This window comes from Hibiscus syriacus, unplaced genomic scaffold (assembly GCF_006381635.1).
Source record: "Hibiscus syriacus cultivar Baekdansim isolate YM2019G1 unplaced genomic scaffold, ASM638163v2 tig00110017_pilon, whole genome shotgun sequence".
Classification (NCBI taxonomy): Eukaryota; Viridiplantae; Streptophyta; class Magnoliopsida; order Malvales; family Malvaceae; genus Hibiscus; species Hibiscus syriacus.
In genome coordinates this window covers 1,173,886-1,191,599 of record NW_024062565.1, presented here as the reverse complement: position 1 = coordinate 1,191,599, position 17,714 = coordinate 1,173,886, and the positions used below count along the sequence as shown (strand labels likewise).

The window sequence follows — 17,714 nt, the reverse complement described above, 5'->3', positions numbered from 1 at the left end:
TTTTTAATGGTAAAAATTTTTTGGGGCAGTGGCCCTCGAGGCCTACATAGCTCCGTCATTGATTACAGGAGACAATTCTCCTCACCAGTTTGCTTTATACACAAATGTCAAGATTTAAAGAATCTAATGTCTCGTCCTACTATATTAACTTATTATTCGTGTCAAATAAAATATTTTATTATGAGATAGGTCTCATAGATGATTTTTTTTTACTTCAATGAGAGAAAAATATCTACCAAATAAAACATAGATTGTGACATGTACAACACCCACTTGTTAAACACATTCTAGCTTATGCCCATCCATCTTTTTAAAGATGATGTCTTGGGTCCAAATAAATTAGTAATATTCAATGGAAAATGACACATAGATCACCAACTTGTCACTTTATCTTTTTTATATGGACCATATTCCAAAGACCAAGCTCACCAAATCTTCGTAAAAACATGATTAAAAAACAAAAGGGCTGTCAACTTTATACATCACCCACTTTGCATATCCCAGAATCCAAAGGCTACCGTCTCCAAACATCCCTCCATTTAAAAAAAATATTTAATAGAAATAAGGGTAAAGTACACAAATGGTCCCCCCAACCATAGGATATTATTTTATTAAGTCTCTTGACTATTAAAAGTTATAAAATGATCCTCTGACTATAGAGTGTTGTGTTGTTGAGTCCCTCAACTATTAAAAGTTACGAAATGTTCACCCGACTATTCATTATGTTCCAAACTCGTCATTTCCCATTAAAAGAAATTGACAGTATTATGAGCTAAACGTTAACCTACTGACTTTGATGTGATAAAATATAAGCTTAGAATCTCAAAGGCTATCGTATCTCAATCATCATGTTAACGTTCAACTTAGACAAACCACCATTTTTTTAACGGGAAATGACGAGTTTGAAATATAATAAATAGTCGGGTAACCATTTTGTAATATTTAATAGTCGAGGGACATAACAAAGTAACATTCTATAGTTGGAGGATCATTTTGTAACTTTTAATAATCGATGAACTTAATAAAAAAATATCTTATAGTTAGGGGATCATTTGTGTACTTTACCCTATAAATAAATATTTAACTATATCATGTGTCCTCAAACTATGATCTCAGTCCAAGTTGTTCTTTATTTTTTTTAAATTTCAATTTCATACCAAAATTATGACTCTAATTTTAAATCAATCCTCAATTTTTTGAATATTTCAATTTTTTTAAATAAAACCATTAATCACGTCTCAGGTTAATAAAATTATTACGTCAAGCTATATTTTTATATGTTTGATAAAAATTAGGTTAAATTATGGTATAACATAATTTTATATTTAGATAAATTTAAAGATAAAAAGAAAATATATAAAAATATAGGAACCAATTTAAAATGAGAGTTATAATTTTAAAGATGAAATTTCAATATTAAAAAAACCTAACACGATTTGAAATGAGGAACCTAATTGAAAATTAAATTAAATATTTAAAAGTTTAACGGTCAATTTAAAATAAAATTGTAGTTTAAAGATATATGATACAACTAGTTAAAACAAAAATGAAAAGATAAAATACATAGATAAATGAAATATGCTTAAATTATCTTTTTTTTTATCTATCATTTTAAAAAATCTTTTTATATAGTGTAAAATACACAAATGATCGTCGATTATAGGATAATATTTTATTAAATCTTTTGATTATTAAAAATTATAAAATGTTTATCTAACTATATAATATTATTTTATTGATTCCCTCGACTATCTGACTATTCATTATATTCTAAACTCATCATTTAAAAAAAAAAAAATAACGATTGTCTAAACTGAATGTTAACACGTTCATCTAATGAAATTTAAAAATTTATTATAATTTTATAAAATAATTATACCATAATAATGAAATTTAATGATTTTAAATATTTTAATAATTTTATAAATATTAAAAGTTATTTCAACCTAATTTGGTGATCTATTTAAAATTAACTGTATTATTTATTTATGTTTTTGCCTCCAAGAACGTTCCGTGTCATTTTCGTCTCGAAAATATTTATCGTGACTGACTCACCGCCTTCCTGCCTTCATTGCTTTCTTTCTTTCTTTCTTTCTTCTCCGAATCGTTTCTCTGTTTGTTTTTTGTTTGAAACTCTGATAGATCTTGCCTACGTATTCGTCTACGTATACCGTATTGAATACGCGTCTCCGGAGGAACTTCCGGCTGGGATTGGCGTTGTGGCGGTGATCGGAAGCTGAAGAGTTCAAATCGGAGTTTTCGCTTCACTTTTGTACGTTGAAGTTAGTTTATTATCCTGAGCGAGCATAAGAGGAAGAGAGATGGGAGGAGGAGATGGAGGAGAGATTAGAGGACATAAGAAGATAACGATTGGAGTCTGCGTCATGGAAAAGAAGGTGAAATGCGGAAGCGAGGTTTTTGTTTCTCTTTTGTTAGCTCAAGTTTTTTCTAATAAATATACAGAAATTATAGTACTCTTTTTAAAAAAAATTAAAACAGTATTAAGATGATATGTGAGTTATATTGTATTTAGTTTAGTATATATTGCTCACTTCTTGATTTAAACATTTTAAGTGTTTTCAGGTTTTTTCAGCTCCAATGGGACAAATTCTTGACAGGCTTAAGGCTTTTGGCGAATTTGAGGTAGATCAGATTTACTTTTAGTTATACTTAAATGAATCTGCCTTTTTAAAAAAATTGAAGTAAATTTATGAAACGTGAATTAGTTTACGAGAAATATAACTTCTTCTTATTCGTGCGATGTATTTTTTTTCTTTTTAGGAGGATAATTATGATTTTTGTGTGTGTGTAAGTTCTACATTTTTTCTTCAAAGCAATTGGGGGGGGGGGATTGGTTAGCGCGTGTACGCGTGAAATTGAGCGTGTTAAAAGCCATGTTGCTTTATTCTTATCTCTTGCGTTGCATTTTTCCTTTGAAAGTAATCCCTTGCATTGCAATGTTTCTTTGTTTTTTTATCTTTTTGTAGATTATACATTTTGGCGATAAGGTTATTCTTGAGGAACCGATAGAAAGGTACATTTTCAGCTAATTCGTTGGAACATAGTGTCTCTGATTTACATTATGAAGTTGTTGATAATATAGGTTATAATTGGTATTATCTTTGTTATCGGAACTCTCTATTTATTATAATTTTGCATATTTCAGGTGGTCAATCTGTGATTGTTTGATTGCATTTTATTCCTCTGGGTATCCCCTTGAGAAAGCTGAAGCATATGCTGCTTTAAGGAAGTAAGTTATTATATATATTTTCTGTTTATTTTCATGGATGTATTCTATGTGCAAGTGTCAAAATAAGATTATTGTGGATACTTGTTTTTGGTGATTAATGATCTGGGAAACAATGCTACTTAGACGCAACTTCCACATTGGGAAAGCTGTGGAGCCAACTTGGGCATAGCTTTCCATATTAGAAAAGCCAATGTTGGGCACAACTTTCACATTGGGAAAGCCGAGGAACCAACGTTGTTGGAAAATCTGTGAAGCCTACGTTGGGCATAGCTTCCATATTTGGAAAGCCGTGGAGCCAACTTTGGTTACAAAATCCACATTTGGGGAAGTTGTGGAACCAATGTTGGATACAACTTCCACATAAGGAAAATTATGGAGCCAACTTTGGGCGCAACTTCATGTTGGGAAATCTGTGGATCCAATCTTGATAACAACTTCTATATAAAAAAGCTACGGACTTAAGCCACATTACATAGTAATTTGTTACATGTTTCCTCACGTCTTTCTATAACCGTTACTTTAACAACTTTGAGCGGGCTATAAATAGGGGTTGGAACGTTTCATTTGAGGACTTTGATCTTTTGGTGAACTTAGACTCTCTAAATTCTCTTTGCAAAGTTCTCTTCACAATCACTACGACCACCGTAACTTTCACCTCATCTTTCATCTATTCAAGCCATCCACTGCTTCCATCATCACCTACGACACTTGTCCTCCAGGATCTGCTCCAATCTTTCTCTCCGCTATCTCTCCACTAGAAGGCGTTTTGCTATTTTGTAACATCTCCTCACCTAGATAGAAGTACCCTTTACAGTTGCTTAATGTTGATTCTTAACACGAAAAACTTGATATAATGATTGAACAATTTTGACCGTAATACTCATACTTTTTACCTTTGGGATCAAACCTTTTAAGGATACTTTATGGATATTTAAGCTGTTAATTCAGCATCAGCATGCGAAGATTTCCCCATCAATCCATCAAGATGTAGAAGATTAAGACCATTACAATTGAAATATATTTAGGACACTGTAGAGATAGAGTTGATTAGATAATGTACAAGAGCAGCGTATAGCTGACAGTTTAGTTAATTTCTCTCTAATGGAGGTAGGCGAATTAAAGCTTGCCAGCTTGGGTCATGGATGAGCGCAGTAGGAGCCACCTTTGCATATTAAGTGTCATGTTTTCCACTAGTGTACGATCATTTGAATCTTTTACTCGTGTGTAGATCTGCACTAAATTTGGCCTTATTTTATTGAACTACAATCTAAGTGGCGTCTTCATCTGATTGTTCATCTTAAATATGATTTTTCAGCAGAACCAATCTTTTTAATATTGTAAATTTGATTTCCGTCGTAGTTTCTAATTCTTTAGTCTATATAATTGTCTAATGGTTAATTACTGTGTTTTGATCCTTTTAGTTCTTTGTATAAGAAAACTTTTCCTCCTCTTCTCTTTATAATATTTTTTTATACCTAGTAAGCAGTAATTAATTATGTTTTGCAACTGTTTCTTCCCTATGATTCAGACCATTCCTTGTGAACGAGTTGGAACCACAACACCTTCTCCATGATCGACGGAAGGTCTATGAGGTATACATCCTAAACTTCCATCTTGGTGTCAAGGTTTTTGATCCATTATCAACTTAGGAAAACCAAGAACACTTTCCACCTCAGCTAGGGACGTCAGGGCAGTCACTTTTATACTGCCTTGACCTGAGATGTTGAGAGAGGAAACTCTAATAGGTGTTTTCTTCTCCTGCCGCTTCTGTAATATTTTGACTTTTGAACCGATTGACAGTAAGGTTAAGTCTTGTACCATAATTGGTCAAAGCTTATATGCTTTGAGGGAAAAAAATCCTTTGAGCTTGAATGAGAACTAACCACATAAATAGTTGAAATGTATCACACTAATATAGCAATTGATTGATTGATTAAAACTGACTGAACTATTTGATTTTGATTCTAGCGGCTAGAAATGTATGGAATTCCTGTTCCAAGATATGCCCTGGTAAATAGAGAAGAACCATACCAAGAGCTGGATTATTTTATTGAAGAAGAAGATTATGTTGAGGTCCACGGAAATCGTTTTTGGAAGCCATTTGTGGAGAAGCCTGTTGACGGTGAATTTAGCCTTTATATTTTCTTTACCTTATGCATATATTTGCTTCTCACCAATATCCAGAGAATGAATTTAATATGGTTCTTTGTGACGTTCTTGTTTTCATAAAGCTTGAACTTCCATGCAAAGTATGTTAGATCATGAAAAAGATAAACTAGTGGGCATTTCAATTATTCTCATTTCTACATGCAATTAATTTTTGAAGTGTAATTAATGATGCCTGAAAAGGATTCTTGTTCTTTTGTAATTCATAATTGCAATAGCAGCGTTGACCCTTTTCTCCATTACACATGTTAACAACTTTATTCTGTTCTTTCTTGAAGGGGATAATCATAGCATAATGATATATTACCCAAGCTCAGCAGGTGGAGGCATGAAGAATCTGTTTAGGAAGGTCTGAATACTTATTTGAACTTTTGGCTAGAACTTTTTATTTTGGTAATTTTTCATCTCTGATGTGATTTTTTTTTTGATAAAAGATAGGCCTCATTAAAACCCCCCTTCATATCCTACGTGTTATATCAGTAACATGAAGGACATAGGAAGGAGGAAAAGAGCACCTCTGAATTTTATTACTCAGAATCATAACATACAACCAATTCCTAGTCATATACTGCTTGACATAAGACTTAAAAACATAAAAAAAACTGCAACAGTAAAACCAGAAACCTAGAAACTGAGTAAGCATAACAACTAAAGAACCTCAACACAATACCACTTGATCAACCAATACCAGCTTTTGCTAACTCATCCGCTTCCCAATTAGCAGCTCTCAAAATATGTCTTGAAATGATGCCCTTTCCTTCCACATTGGTAGCTACACCTCTAACCAAGGTCTGAAATAAAGGGGTACATAGATCTGGATTTTTAATCCACTTCATAGCTGTGGTTGAGTCCGATTCCAAGATAATTCTCTGTCCTGGAGAAGAGCCTACTTCTTCAATGCGAGTCAAACCTCTGTTGATCGCCATTAACTCAGCAAGAATAGGAGGACCACCTCCATTTTTTTCTGAAAATGAACCAAGTAACAAACCCCTGTCATCCCGAATCAAACCACCTATTCCACCTTTGTCCCAACCCTTAGCCATTGCCCCATCAACATTAAGTTTAAGGAAACCTTCTGGAGGAGGAACCCACTTCGTAGGAGGAGAACTCCATTTTTTCTGTCTTCCATTCGAATCTGCCAGTTTTAGATCCCCAACTAGAGAATCGAAAGGAATTTTAACATCCTTAAATCTTACCCCGAACCAAGTAGCAATTCTGAACCTAACAAGAAAAAACAGCAGTGCAGAATCCACCTTTTTCTGGAAAATAATATCGTTTCTGCATTTCCAAACCGACCACAACACAGCCCTTGGAATGAATTTCCAAATAGTTGAGCTCGGAACTAAATCATCCCACATAATTAAAAAATCAATAATCTTCTTAGGAACCACAAAAGAAACGTTCCAGTCCCTCAAAAATCTAGACCACAGAAACCAAACCACCTCACAATACAAAAACAGATGTGAAATTGACTCCTTACACCTCCTACACATCGGACAAGAAAGATGATCAATCCCAGTGACCCCTCTTTTCTCTTATGTGAATTTTAAAAGCATGATGCATTGTTTGGAAAATACTTTTTTTCTCGTTTTCTTTTTACATGTGGCAGTCAATAATAGTTGTCCATGATTGTTCAAGTATTCTCTCTGATAAATTTAAATTGTAATGTGATATAGTTTTTCTTCTTTATTTTTTAGGTTGGGAACAGATCAAGTGAGTTCCATCCTGATGTTAGAAGAGTAAGACGTGACGGTTCTTACATATATGAGGAGTTTATGCCGACAGGAGGAACAGATGTCAAGGTTGTGCTTTTTGGTGGAAATATTTTCTAGTTGATTTATTTTTGTTTAAAATTGTACTTGTATGAAACTAAATTCTTTTTTGTTGCTGAACTTTTTGCACTCAAGAAGCATACTCTATGCTTAACTGTGTTTGAATAAGAGAGTGGAGGGAAATAGTGTATCACGGGTACCTCACGTTTGCTGTTTCTTTGGTTTTTAATACTATTAATTCAGGGCGTAATTTGGGATTGATTTTTGTATTGATGATAACATCTATTCTACTTGCAGATAGATCATACATTGGGTTCTTTTTTTTCTTTCTGAGATTCTGTTTTAGCATTAACCAATACTCTTACTGTTCTCTCTCTCTCTCTCAAGTTTTTCTGTTCATCTTGTCAAATGAATGTAGGTCTATACTGTTGGCCCTGAATATGCTCATGCAGAGGCTAGGAAGTCTCCTGTTGTTGATGGTGTTGTTATGAGAAACCCTGATGGCAAAGAAGTAAGTATTTTGCAATATATTATCCAAAGGATGTTTTCTGCTTCTCTTTGATGCATGCACGTGAGTGCATATCCATAAATCCCTATATTTTCTCCGAACAGTTTCTTTTAATAATTTGTTTCTTTGTCAATGTTTGATTCTAAGCAAACTTTGTCCCTTAGTTTCAGTTTTTTTGTGTGAGGATGTTTTTCCTGTGGACATCGAGTATGTAATTTCAACCTATGTGGAGTACTTTTGTTATCATCTTTGAGAGTTGAGGTGGTTGATGAAACCATATTTGTTTAGTTGAACTCAATTATCAGGAGAATGAGCCAGTCAGGTTGTGTTATGTGGAATAAATTAAAGTCAGGTCATTAGATTTAAAGTTTTGAAATTTGGAATACATAAAACATGACAAAGAAGGTAAATATGCCGTGCTCTATGATGCACATATTGTTTTAGATGTTCCATAATCACTTGCAATGTCTTAAATCATTGTCCATACCTTCACAGTCCCACATGGTGAAAAATGGACAGTAAAATGCAAGGTTAAATCAATAGTTTAGCAGAAATTATATATAAAATGATAGCGAGTAGGATCTCATATGCAAAGCTTCTAATTTGATTATGTCTTACTCTAGTAAAGGTTTAAATTATTTGCTTGGATTTGTGGCCGATCACTTACCATTAAATGCCCAGTTAAAAGTTATGGAAAGCTTTATTAGTTATAATCGATCTCTTCGACACGTAGTACTAGTTTCTAAGCACCTACCACTTTATAGTTGATACAATGCTATTAGACGTATCGGAAGACATGATATTTGGAACATATCTTTATTACTTATATGATAGTATAGTTAATCAATTATGATTGATGTCTTCAACATGTAACACTAGTTTCTAATCACCTACCGCTTTTGCTCCGATAGTTGATCTGGTGCAATTACACTTATTGGGGTAAATGACCATCCAACTCAGTTGGTAGAGCATAAGGTTCTTAACCTTGAGGTCGTGGGATCGAGTCCCATGGAGGGTATTTCATAATTTGGAGGTCTCCTACGAAAGCTGCTCTCAACCTAGTGTTGGGGGCAGCCTACTATCTTACCTCCCCCTTACCCCATTACATATGGGAACAAGGGACAACCGATGTTTGAAACTTATGTTTGTTACCTATATGACAGGTCAGGTATCCTGTGTTGCTGACGCCTAATGAAAAACAAATGGCACGGGAAGTTTGCATGGCATTTAGGCAAGCGGTATGTTGAGTGAATCTCCTTTGCACCAGATGCCTTGGTGTTGACCATTGTGAATATGTGACCATTTATTTTCTGCAAGTGTTACTGGAAACTACTTATCTGTGTTTTTGTTTTTATTTCGACTAGGGCTTCTTCTTTTTCTTCTTCTCATTCTGATCCTTTGAAATTTTATTTGCTTGAATTGTGCTCATAGTAATTTCTTTTGCATTGAGAATATCTTTTCTGAAAAGTTTGAGCATAAGCTCATATTAGCTTCTTTAGAAATTATTTACTCATAATGCTTTATCATAAATTTTACCACCATATTTTAGCTCTTAGATTTTCTTTTTTAGGAGTTTGTTTCCATTTAAGTCTGATTTGTATACATGTTGAATTTATTATCAATTTGGTTTATGAAGAATGGTTTCATTGTGTTATAATATAAGAGAATAATGTGAGTTGTGAATACATTTAGTTAGTTTGTTATTTTGTTTGTTTAGATTAGATTGATTTTATTTCTAATTTAAATTTCAAATATTTGTATAGTTGTTAAGCACCCTAGCTAGGTGAAATTCTAGTTTATAAAAGGCTAACTTTGTATACTGCAATTAATGAGAAAAAATACAGAAAAACAAATATGTTTTCATTTTTCACATGGTATCAGAGCCAGGTTCCGATCTTGGGACCTGTGGGTTATGGCCCACAAATAAATCGAAGGAGAAGGAAAGAATAGAAGAGTTAATGCAATACAAATCTGATTATTGAATTAGGAGATTACAAATAGTTTAAATAAACTGACTAGTTGTCTTCTTATAGTACTTTTCTTCTAAAGATAGAGATTACAAAGATTCCTAAGACTTATCTTTCTTATCATAAAAGACTCCTAAACAAATGAGACTACTATTACACGGATGATTTTGACACATTCAGTTGAAGAAATTTAATGTATATGTTCTTTTGAGGTTATCTAGACGTTGAGCAATAATTGCACTTGTCATCTCTTATAATTGAACATAAAAAGATAGGGTTTATTAAAAATTATGCACTTTCCCTGTGTTGACAGAAATGTCCCTCTGATAACTATTTTGGTTTCTTGCAGGTTTGTGGGTTTGATCTTTTGCGTTCGGATGGATGTTCTTATGTTTGTGATGTGAATGGATGGAGTTTTGTTAAAAACTCTCACAAGTAATACTAATCAACTTCTCTCCGCTTTAGTGATTATCCATGGTTTTGTTGTCATTGGTCTTTTCATTTGACTATGCTTTGTATTGTCTTTAGTTGATGTTTCTATTTTCCATGGTTCTAAACTTAGTAATGTTATTTCCGGTCTTGTTTATTTGTTGTGTAAAAGACTTACAGGCTCTATTGTTATACAGGTATTACGATGATGCTGCTTGTGTGCTGAGGAAAATGTTTTTAGATGCAAAAGCTCCTCATCTTTCCTCGGCAATACCACCAACATTACCATGGAAAGTAAATGAACCAGTGCAGCCTTCTGAGGGACTTACTCGTCAAGGAAGTGGACTCATGGGGACATTTGGGCAGTCTGAGGAGCTACGCTGTGTTATAGTAGTTATTCGCCAGTATGTTGCTTCATTTTCCTTGCTATTTTTCCTTTCCTAGTAATCGTTGCATTGTACTCAAAAAGTATCCTGAATGGGCAGTGGTGATAGAACTCCGAAGCAGAAAGTGAAATTGAAGGTTACTGAGGAAAAATTGCTGAACCTGATGCTAAAGTACAATGGGGGAAGACCCAGATCTGAGGTGATTATTTCACTTCTTCCTTACCTTTATTGTACAAATAGATTCTGTTGCCTAAGCAATTGTTTGTTCTTTTATCACTTATTAGACAAAGCTTAAGAGTGCCGTTCAATTGCAAGATTTGTTGGATGCTACAAGAATGCTTGTACCCCGTTACAGGTAGCTCTTCATATTTCATAATTTTTCTGATCTAGCAGGAACAATTTATAATATCCACCTCCCTGCCACTCAAAACATCAAAGGACCAAAAGCAAGAGTTTGTAACAGTGATTTGTCATTGGACAGGAAAAGGAATTGCAACAAGTTTAGTAGGGTAGGGATTGAGGTTTGTTTTAATGAGGCTATATTTAATCACTAACTATTTAATTTATGGTTTAATTGAATGAGAGAATCTAAGAAGTAACTAACATTCTTTGGCTAGTTTAAAAGAGGAAAAAAAATGTGATTTTGACAGCTGAAGCGAAAGAAAAACAAAAGAAAAAATTGAGCTGCCCTCTTGTAGTTGTCAGATCTTGAAGGACATCCTCTTTTCTTTCTTTATTTTTATCTTTTGGGGTGGGGGTAGGAGGAGGGCGTGCAGTGTTTACTACCTGTAGCAATATCTGCGTATGGTTTTTAATTTTACTTTTCTATAAAGGAAGTACTTAACCACTTGGATTGTTGAATTTATTTAAAGATCAATAATGATTTATCTTTGATTATTTATGGGAAATAGACCAGGTCATGGAAGTGATAGTGAAGCAGAAGATCTTGAGCATGCTGAAAAGCTTCGTCAAGTTAAAGCAGTACTTGAGGAGGTTATATATGTTATCTTGAAATGATTTTCTTTTGTCAGTCTACCAGCTTTGCTAAATTCATTTTATTGTTGCTCTTGGGCGAACCACTTTTTTGTGAATGTCTAAGTTCATGATTGCTAATTCCATGATGAAGATAATATCCCTTTTTTAGAATTTTTTTTGTTAATATGGGGCTGCTGTCTAATGTTAAATGCTTTTGATTCCAGGGAGGACATTTTTCTGGTATTTATAGAAAGGTTCAATTAAAGCCTCTTAAGTGGGTTAAAGCTCCAAAAAGTAATGGTGAAGGTGAAGAAGAACGGCCTGTTGAAGCACTGATGGTTCTTAAATATGGAGGTGTCCTTACACATGCTGGGAGGAAGCAGGTAATAAATATGAATCTCCCTTTCATGTTTACCTATATTACTAGTTCATGTACTTCTTATTTAGTTACCCTGTAGCTTATAAAGAGAACATCTTTTCACTTGAGAAGCCAAATTATCCTATAAAATTTAGAAAATTATTTGAATTTGAATTAGAAGGGATATCATTGGAAAGTTTTAAGTGAGAAGGGTTAGTTGAATTTAAAGTGGACAATGGTTAGGACAAATTCATTTTGGACATGTTTAAGAATTTATATAAAAATATATTGCTTCATTTGTTTGTTTTCCTTTTTCTTTTCTCTTGCATAATTTGTGTCTTAATTTTGTGCAGGCAGAAGAGCTGGGTAGATTTTTCCGAAATAATATGTATCCAGGTTACCAACAGTGATCTTTTTATCTTTGACTGTTAGTAGTCTGCACCTTGCGTGGGAGGACTGAGCTCATTATAGATATGTTAATCTTTTTAGTATTTGCTCAAGTTAATCTTGACTCCTAAGATTTATGTTGTTTGCTTGGTAGATAAAATAGTGACGAATTCAGAAGTATGTTGTTTTTTTCTTGATGGATTTTTATATAAAATTACAGGTGAAGGTACTGGTCTTCTTCGCCTTCATAGCACATATCGTCATGATTTGAAAATTTACAGTTCTGACGAGGGCCGAGTTCAGGTATGCCTTAACTCATAGATGAATCAGTATATATTTTGATCTTTTCCTATTTGTGCCACTTCTGAACTAAGTTGCTATAAACTTGTCATTGCCGTTAGCATCATTAATAGGTCTGTAAATTAAATCATTTTAACAGATGTCTGCAGCTGCTTTTGCTAAAGGCCTGCTTGACCTTGAAGGGCAACTAACACCGATCCTGGTATGTCATGTTCCCTTAATGAGTGCATTCCTGCTTTTAATATTGAATTTGCATGATTGAGTTGGTCTTCTTTTTAGGTCTCCCTTGTTAGCAAGGATTCCTCTATGTTGGACGGACTTGACAATGCCAGCACTGAGATGGAAGAAGCCAAGGTTTATAGCCCTTCTTTCCCTAAATTTTGCAAGCATTTTTGTGTGTGTATCATATGACATTAAACTAGGGTTCTTGGTTTGGTCAGTGATTTAAGTTATCTATCCATTGGTATGAATTATGAAGTTTTAACTACGAAAGGTACTCTTCTGCATAACTTGATTATTTAATTGGGCCATGAGGAGAGCACCTGTAAAATGCTTATTTATGATCTTGAGTAACCTGGATATATTCTGGAAAATCAAATAAGTTAGCTCATGGGTCCAAATGAAACTCTGGGTCAATTACCTGAATAAGTGGGCATTATTGAAACTCTGGGTCTATCTATCAATTACCTGAATAAGTGGGCATTATTGAAACATTGGGTCAATTGACTAAAGAGACTTTGATATAGTGTTTGAGAACAATCTAAATGTTAAGCTCTAGGTGTCTGTTTCACAATGGGTTTATATTTCTGTGGACATATTATTTAGTTGTACAGTCATTAGTTATTGTCTTCTACAACCTTGTTCTCCATCTATTCCACAAGTTACCTCCCCGATCCTCCACCTAGGATAGGGTATAAGGATAAATCATTCAAGGTAAAATCGTTCCTTCACATTTTTGAGTGTTTTTTTTAAGATTTCTCTATATTTTGCAGGCTAGGCTGAATGAAGTTATAAGTACTGGTGTGAGGAAAAATCATAGTAATGGAACATCTAAAGGTCCTTGGATGACTGACGGAGCTGGATTGCCTTCTAATGCTTCTGAGCTCCTTCCCAAACTGGTAATTTCATCATACGAGTGAATATGCAACACTGTAGTCACTCCCTCACTCCCTCACTCCCTTTGTTACCACGAGAATATGCAACACAAAATTTTATTGTAACTATTTCCAATTTTGTGTTATCCCTTTTTTCATTTTGAACCCCTTGTATACCAGGTAACCTTGACTAAGAAGGTTACTGAACAAGTCAGACTGCTTGCCATGGATGAAGATGAGACTCTTACAGAAGCAAGCCCATATGATGTGATTCCTCCATATGACCAAGCAAAAGCTCTTGGCAAGACAAATATTGACATTGATCGTATTGCTGCTGGATTGCCTTGTGGCAGTGAGGGATTCCTCTTAATGTATGCTCGATGGAGAAAACTTGAAAGAGATTTGTATAATGAACGTAAAGGGTAACTATCTATGGTTTGTTCTTCACTATACTTCTGCATCAGGTCTCTGAATATTCTGCCAGTTGTGTTATATTGTCTTTCATGTGCATTGTATGAAGAGCATTATCCATTCTTAAACTATATATAATTCTCCATTTGACGTCTTGAAAGTGTGATTCTTGCCCAAGATGTTATTTTAGCATTATTGGTTTTACTGACAATGGACTTTCCTGCAGACGCTTTGACATCACTCAAATTCCTGATGTTTATGACTCTTGCAAGTGAGTATATATTTTAATTCTATTAGAAATTTGTTTGCCAGAAAGTAGGCACTATATGCACAACCAAAACTAGTTCAGAAAGCGTGTGTAAATGTCCTTTCGTCCCGGTTTTAATTGCATTCAAGCACCAGACATTATAGTTGAAGTGAACCTTCTTTGGATCTTGGAAACGAACCATCAATGATGGTGTAGACAGATCGAGTGGCCTAGTGTTTCATATCACCTTGGTATTGGGTATAGGGTTGAACATTTGCTTCTCTTAAGGAGGTTGCTGCACATTAAAATTTAGGGTCTGGAGTGATGAGGAGGTTGCAGATGCATCTTGCTGTAATGTAACAAATGCACTGCACAACATGGCACTTGATATTTGGATAAATCTGTCATGCATATCTCCCAAAATTCAAGCAAGTTGTTCCGTCTTGATTATGAATCTTTGGAACGTTCATAAATATAGAAAGTCATTGGCTTTAAAAGGTTAAATGCTTCGTTTCTTTCTGAGAAATTTTGTATGTTTGATTGACTTACTTTCCAACAGATATGATCTTCTGCACAATGCTCATCTTAATTTGAAAGGTATAGATAAGCTCTTCAAAGTTGCCCAGGTACAAACATCTTACCACCATAGAGAAATTGCTGTTGATCTCTTATAATCACTGTATTAGCCGTTCTTTTCTATTTAGTCTTATCCGGCCGTACTTGTCTATGTACTTTGACTTCTTTGTCTACATGATCATAGTTGCTTCTTTTGATGACTACATCTTAATGTTCTTTCATTTGGCTTAGGTTTCTTATAGAACATTGCGTTTTATCCTAACGTCTGACTGGTCTGCATGTTGTTGCAGCTTCTTGCAGATGGCGTCATCCCAAATGAATATGGAATTAATCCGAAGCAAAAACTAAAAATTGGTTCAAAGGTGATTATTTTCTGCACGTCTTTTTCAATTAGAAAGATTCCGGAACAAGATTATACTTTCATACGTTTATGTTATTTATAAAATGTTCCTATTGATTCCCCTTTTAACAATGTGCATTTGCAACCTTCATAAATGCAAATGAACTTCTAATGTTTCCCTAATTTTTGTTCTGTTCTGTCAGATTGCGCGCCGTTTGTTGGGTAAAATTTTGATCGATCTGAGGAATACTCGTGAAGAAGCCCTCAATGTTGCCGAGTTAAAGAGCAATCAAGACAAGTGCTCAAAATCGACAAAGACCGAAAATGATGATAAAGAGTCCCCACCAAAGTTCTTCATCAATGCTGATGACACAAGACTATCTAGCACAGCAAGTGAAATTTCAATAGATCCAGATGATGACGATGATAAAGAAACCAAATACCGTTTGGACCCGAAGTCGGTATATAAAACCTTTTAACTCGTATTATTGTTCTCTACAGTGGTATCTTCTTATATTTCTATATTTTTTCTTTCAGGTATGCAAATGTGAAGACACCAGAGCGCCATGTGCGAACACGCCTTTACTTCACATCAGTAAGTGCAAATCGTGATAGTTCAATTGTTATTTAATAATAGGCCTTTTTCATCGACCCGACAGACACGAGTTCCCGAATTTTCTGTATGTACTTACAACGATTTTCCTATGGCTCTGATTTGTTTAACAGGAATCTCATATCCATTCGCTCATGAATGTACTTCGTTACTGTAACCTGGATGAATCTCTTCAGGGAGAAGATAGTCTCATCTGCCAGAGTGCTTTAGAGCGTTTATATAAAACCAAGGAGCTTGACTACATGAGTTACATCGTGATACGGTTGTTCGAGAATACAGATGTATGTGCCGTATTTTATTACATAATCGATTATATACGTGTTCGATACATACTGTATCTGATACTCGTTCATGAGTCTGAGTGACATAGGTCTGTAGGTCCAGATTAGGAAGTCAATAAGCCTATGCTTCCATAAGCAATCATGGTAAGCAGAGGAGTTATACTGAGCTTATGGTTTGTCTGAAATTGAAATTACAGGTAGCATTAGAAGACCCGAAAAGGTTCCGCATCGAGTTGACATTTAGCCGCGGTGCAGATTTATCCCCGTTGGAGGTAATACTGTCAAATTCACAACGAGAAATGATCAGAATCTGAAGTTAATTCGAATATTTTTCGATTTCATGGGATATAAAATGTTTTTTTGCTTGTTGGCTGGCTGCATGAAACAAAACTAAGCTAATGCAATTTGCATTGACAGATGAATGATAGCAAGGCTGCTTCACTTCCCCAAGAGCATACGTTGCCGATAAATGGTCCGGAAAGGCTGCAAGAACTTGGATCCTATCTCACGTTAGAGAAAATGGAGAAGATGATTCGCCCGTTTGCAATGCCGGCCGAAGACTTCCCACCTCCGTCAGTTCCTGCCGGATTTTCGGGTTATTTCTCCAAAAGTGCATCGGTGCTCGAGCGACTGGTGAATCTTTGGCCTTTCCATAAGAATGCTGCTCATACCAATGGCAAGTAACAAGTGTGTTCCTTCTTAATTCTCCTTTCTCAACTTCAGTTTTCCATTCCTTTTTTCTTTTGATGTTTTAAGGCATAATACCAAAAATATCCCCCAACATTTACTAAAATGATCATTTTGGCCCCTATTCTTTTTTAGCATTTTGGCCCCATCGTTTCACTTTGGGGGTAAAAAGCTCCCTCTATCAATGAAAAACATTAGTTAACATACGATTAACACTCCAAAATAAGAGCTTTTTTAACTTAAAATGAAACGTTGAGGGCTAAAATGTCCTATAAAAAATAAGGGACAAAGTGATTATTCAATCAAATGTTAAGGGGTTTTTTGCCCTAAAAAAAATGTCGTGGGTTATTTTTACATTATGCCTTGTTTTAATGATGCATCTCACTGTTTGTTTGCCTCTCTGGTCAATATATAACAACCAAGAAATTCTCTACTAAAACAGTTTTCTCCTCACAATTTTGTTATTTTATTAAATAAAAAGAATTATAAACATTATTGTGTTATATTTTTTATAATTATTACATCATGAGATTTTTACTAAAAGAATTGTTTTTCTTGTTTTGAGATGTACATGGACCGACTTATTTGTTAAAATGGGTGGGATTTTTAATAGAGGAATCATTTTATTTGTTTTGAAGTGTAGATGGGTCAATTTATCTATTTTCAATTGAAGGACAAAAATGCAATTTAGAATAATTCAATGACAAAAATGCAATTTTTTACCCTTTATAAAGTCGGTGAATTATGTGTTTAGTATCTAAACTATTAATTTTGGCATGTTTTAGTATTTAATCTTTCAAATTTTTTCAAAATTATATTTAAAGTTTAAGTTTTGTTTAATTTTAGTATCATATTGTTAGTATTTAAAATATCACTTGTGGTATCTTTTAGTATCTAGATTTTAATATTTTCAAAATTTAATGGTTTATTTTAAATGGGTATTAAAATGAAATAAAAAAAAATTATT

At 34.2% G+C, this 17,714-nt stretch overlaps 1 protein-coding gene and 1 long non-coding RNA gene across 3 annotated transcripts in view; one reads left to right on the top strand and one right to left on the bottom strand.

Annotated features, from left to right (window-relative positions):
* Nucleotides 1–2,114: 2,114 nt before the first annotated feature.
* On the top strand, nucleotides 2,115–16,949 carry LOC120212906 (inositol hexakisphosphate and diphosphoinositol-pentakisphosphate kinase VIP2-like). Of its 2 annotated transcripts, none has more exons than XM_039211092.1 (30): nucleotides 2,115–2,396; nucleotides 2,584–2,643; nucleotides 2,988–3,034; nucleotides 3,167–3,250; nucleotides 4,779–4,842; nucleotides 5,219–5,372; nucleotides 5,695–5,765; nucleotides 7,114–7,218; nucleotides 7,607–7,699; nucleotides 8,860–8,934; nucleotides 10,013–10,098; nucleotides 10,290–10,496; nucleotides 10,578–10,677; nucleotides 10,763–10,833; nucleotides 11,390–11,471; nucleotides 11,678–11,836; nucleotides 12,165–12,207; nucleotides 12,419–12,501; nucleotides 12,638–12,700; nucleotides 12,778–12,852; nucleotides 13,491–13,616; nucleotides 13,773–14,014; nucleotides 14,230–14,274; nucleotides 14,810–14,876; nucleotides 15,117–15,188; nucleotides 15,370–15,623; nucleotides 15,704–15,761; nucleotides 15,893–16,060; nucleotides 16,258–16,332; nucleotides 16,478–16,949. In XM_039211092.1, the coding sequence occupies exons 1-30, from the start codon at nucleotides 2,322–2,324 to the stop codon at nucleotides 16,742–16,744; spliced, it is 3,171 nt and encodes a 1,056-aa protein (XP_039067023.1). In that variant the 5' UTR covers nucleotides 2,115–2,321; the 3' UTR covers nucleotides 16,745–16,949. The 2 variants fall into 2 exon arrangements, with proteins under 2 accessions (XP_039067023.1, XP_039067022.1); XM_039211091.1 differs by having other exon boundaries at nucleotides 2,115–2,414.
* The window catches only part of LOC120212911, a 24,622-nt gene continuing 21,728 nt past the window's right edge, over nucleotides 14,821–17,714 (bottom strand). The window contains exon 3 of the long non-coding RNA XR_005524748.1: nucleotides 14,821–15,041. This is a non-coding gene — a long non-coding RNA (uncharacterized LOC120212911). The remainder of the gene's footprint in view (nucleotides 15,042–17,714) is intronic.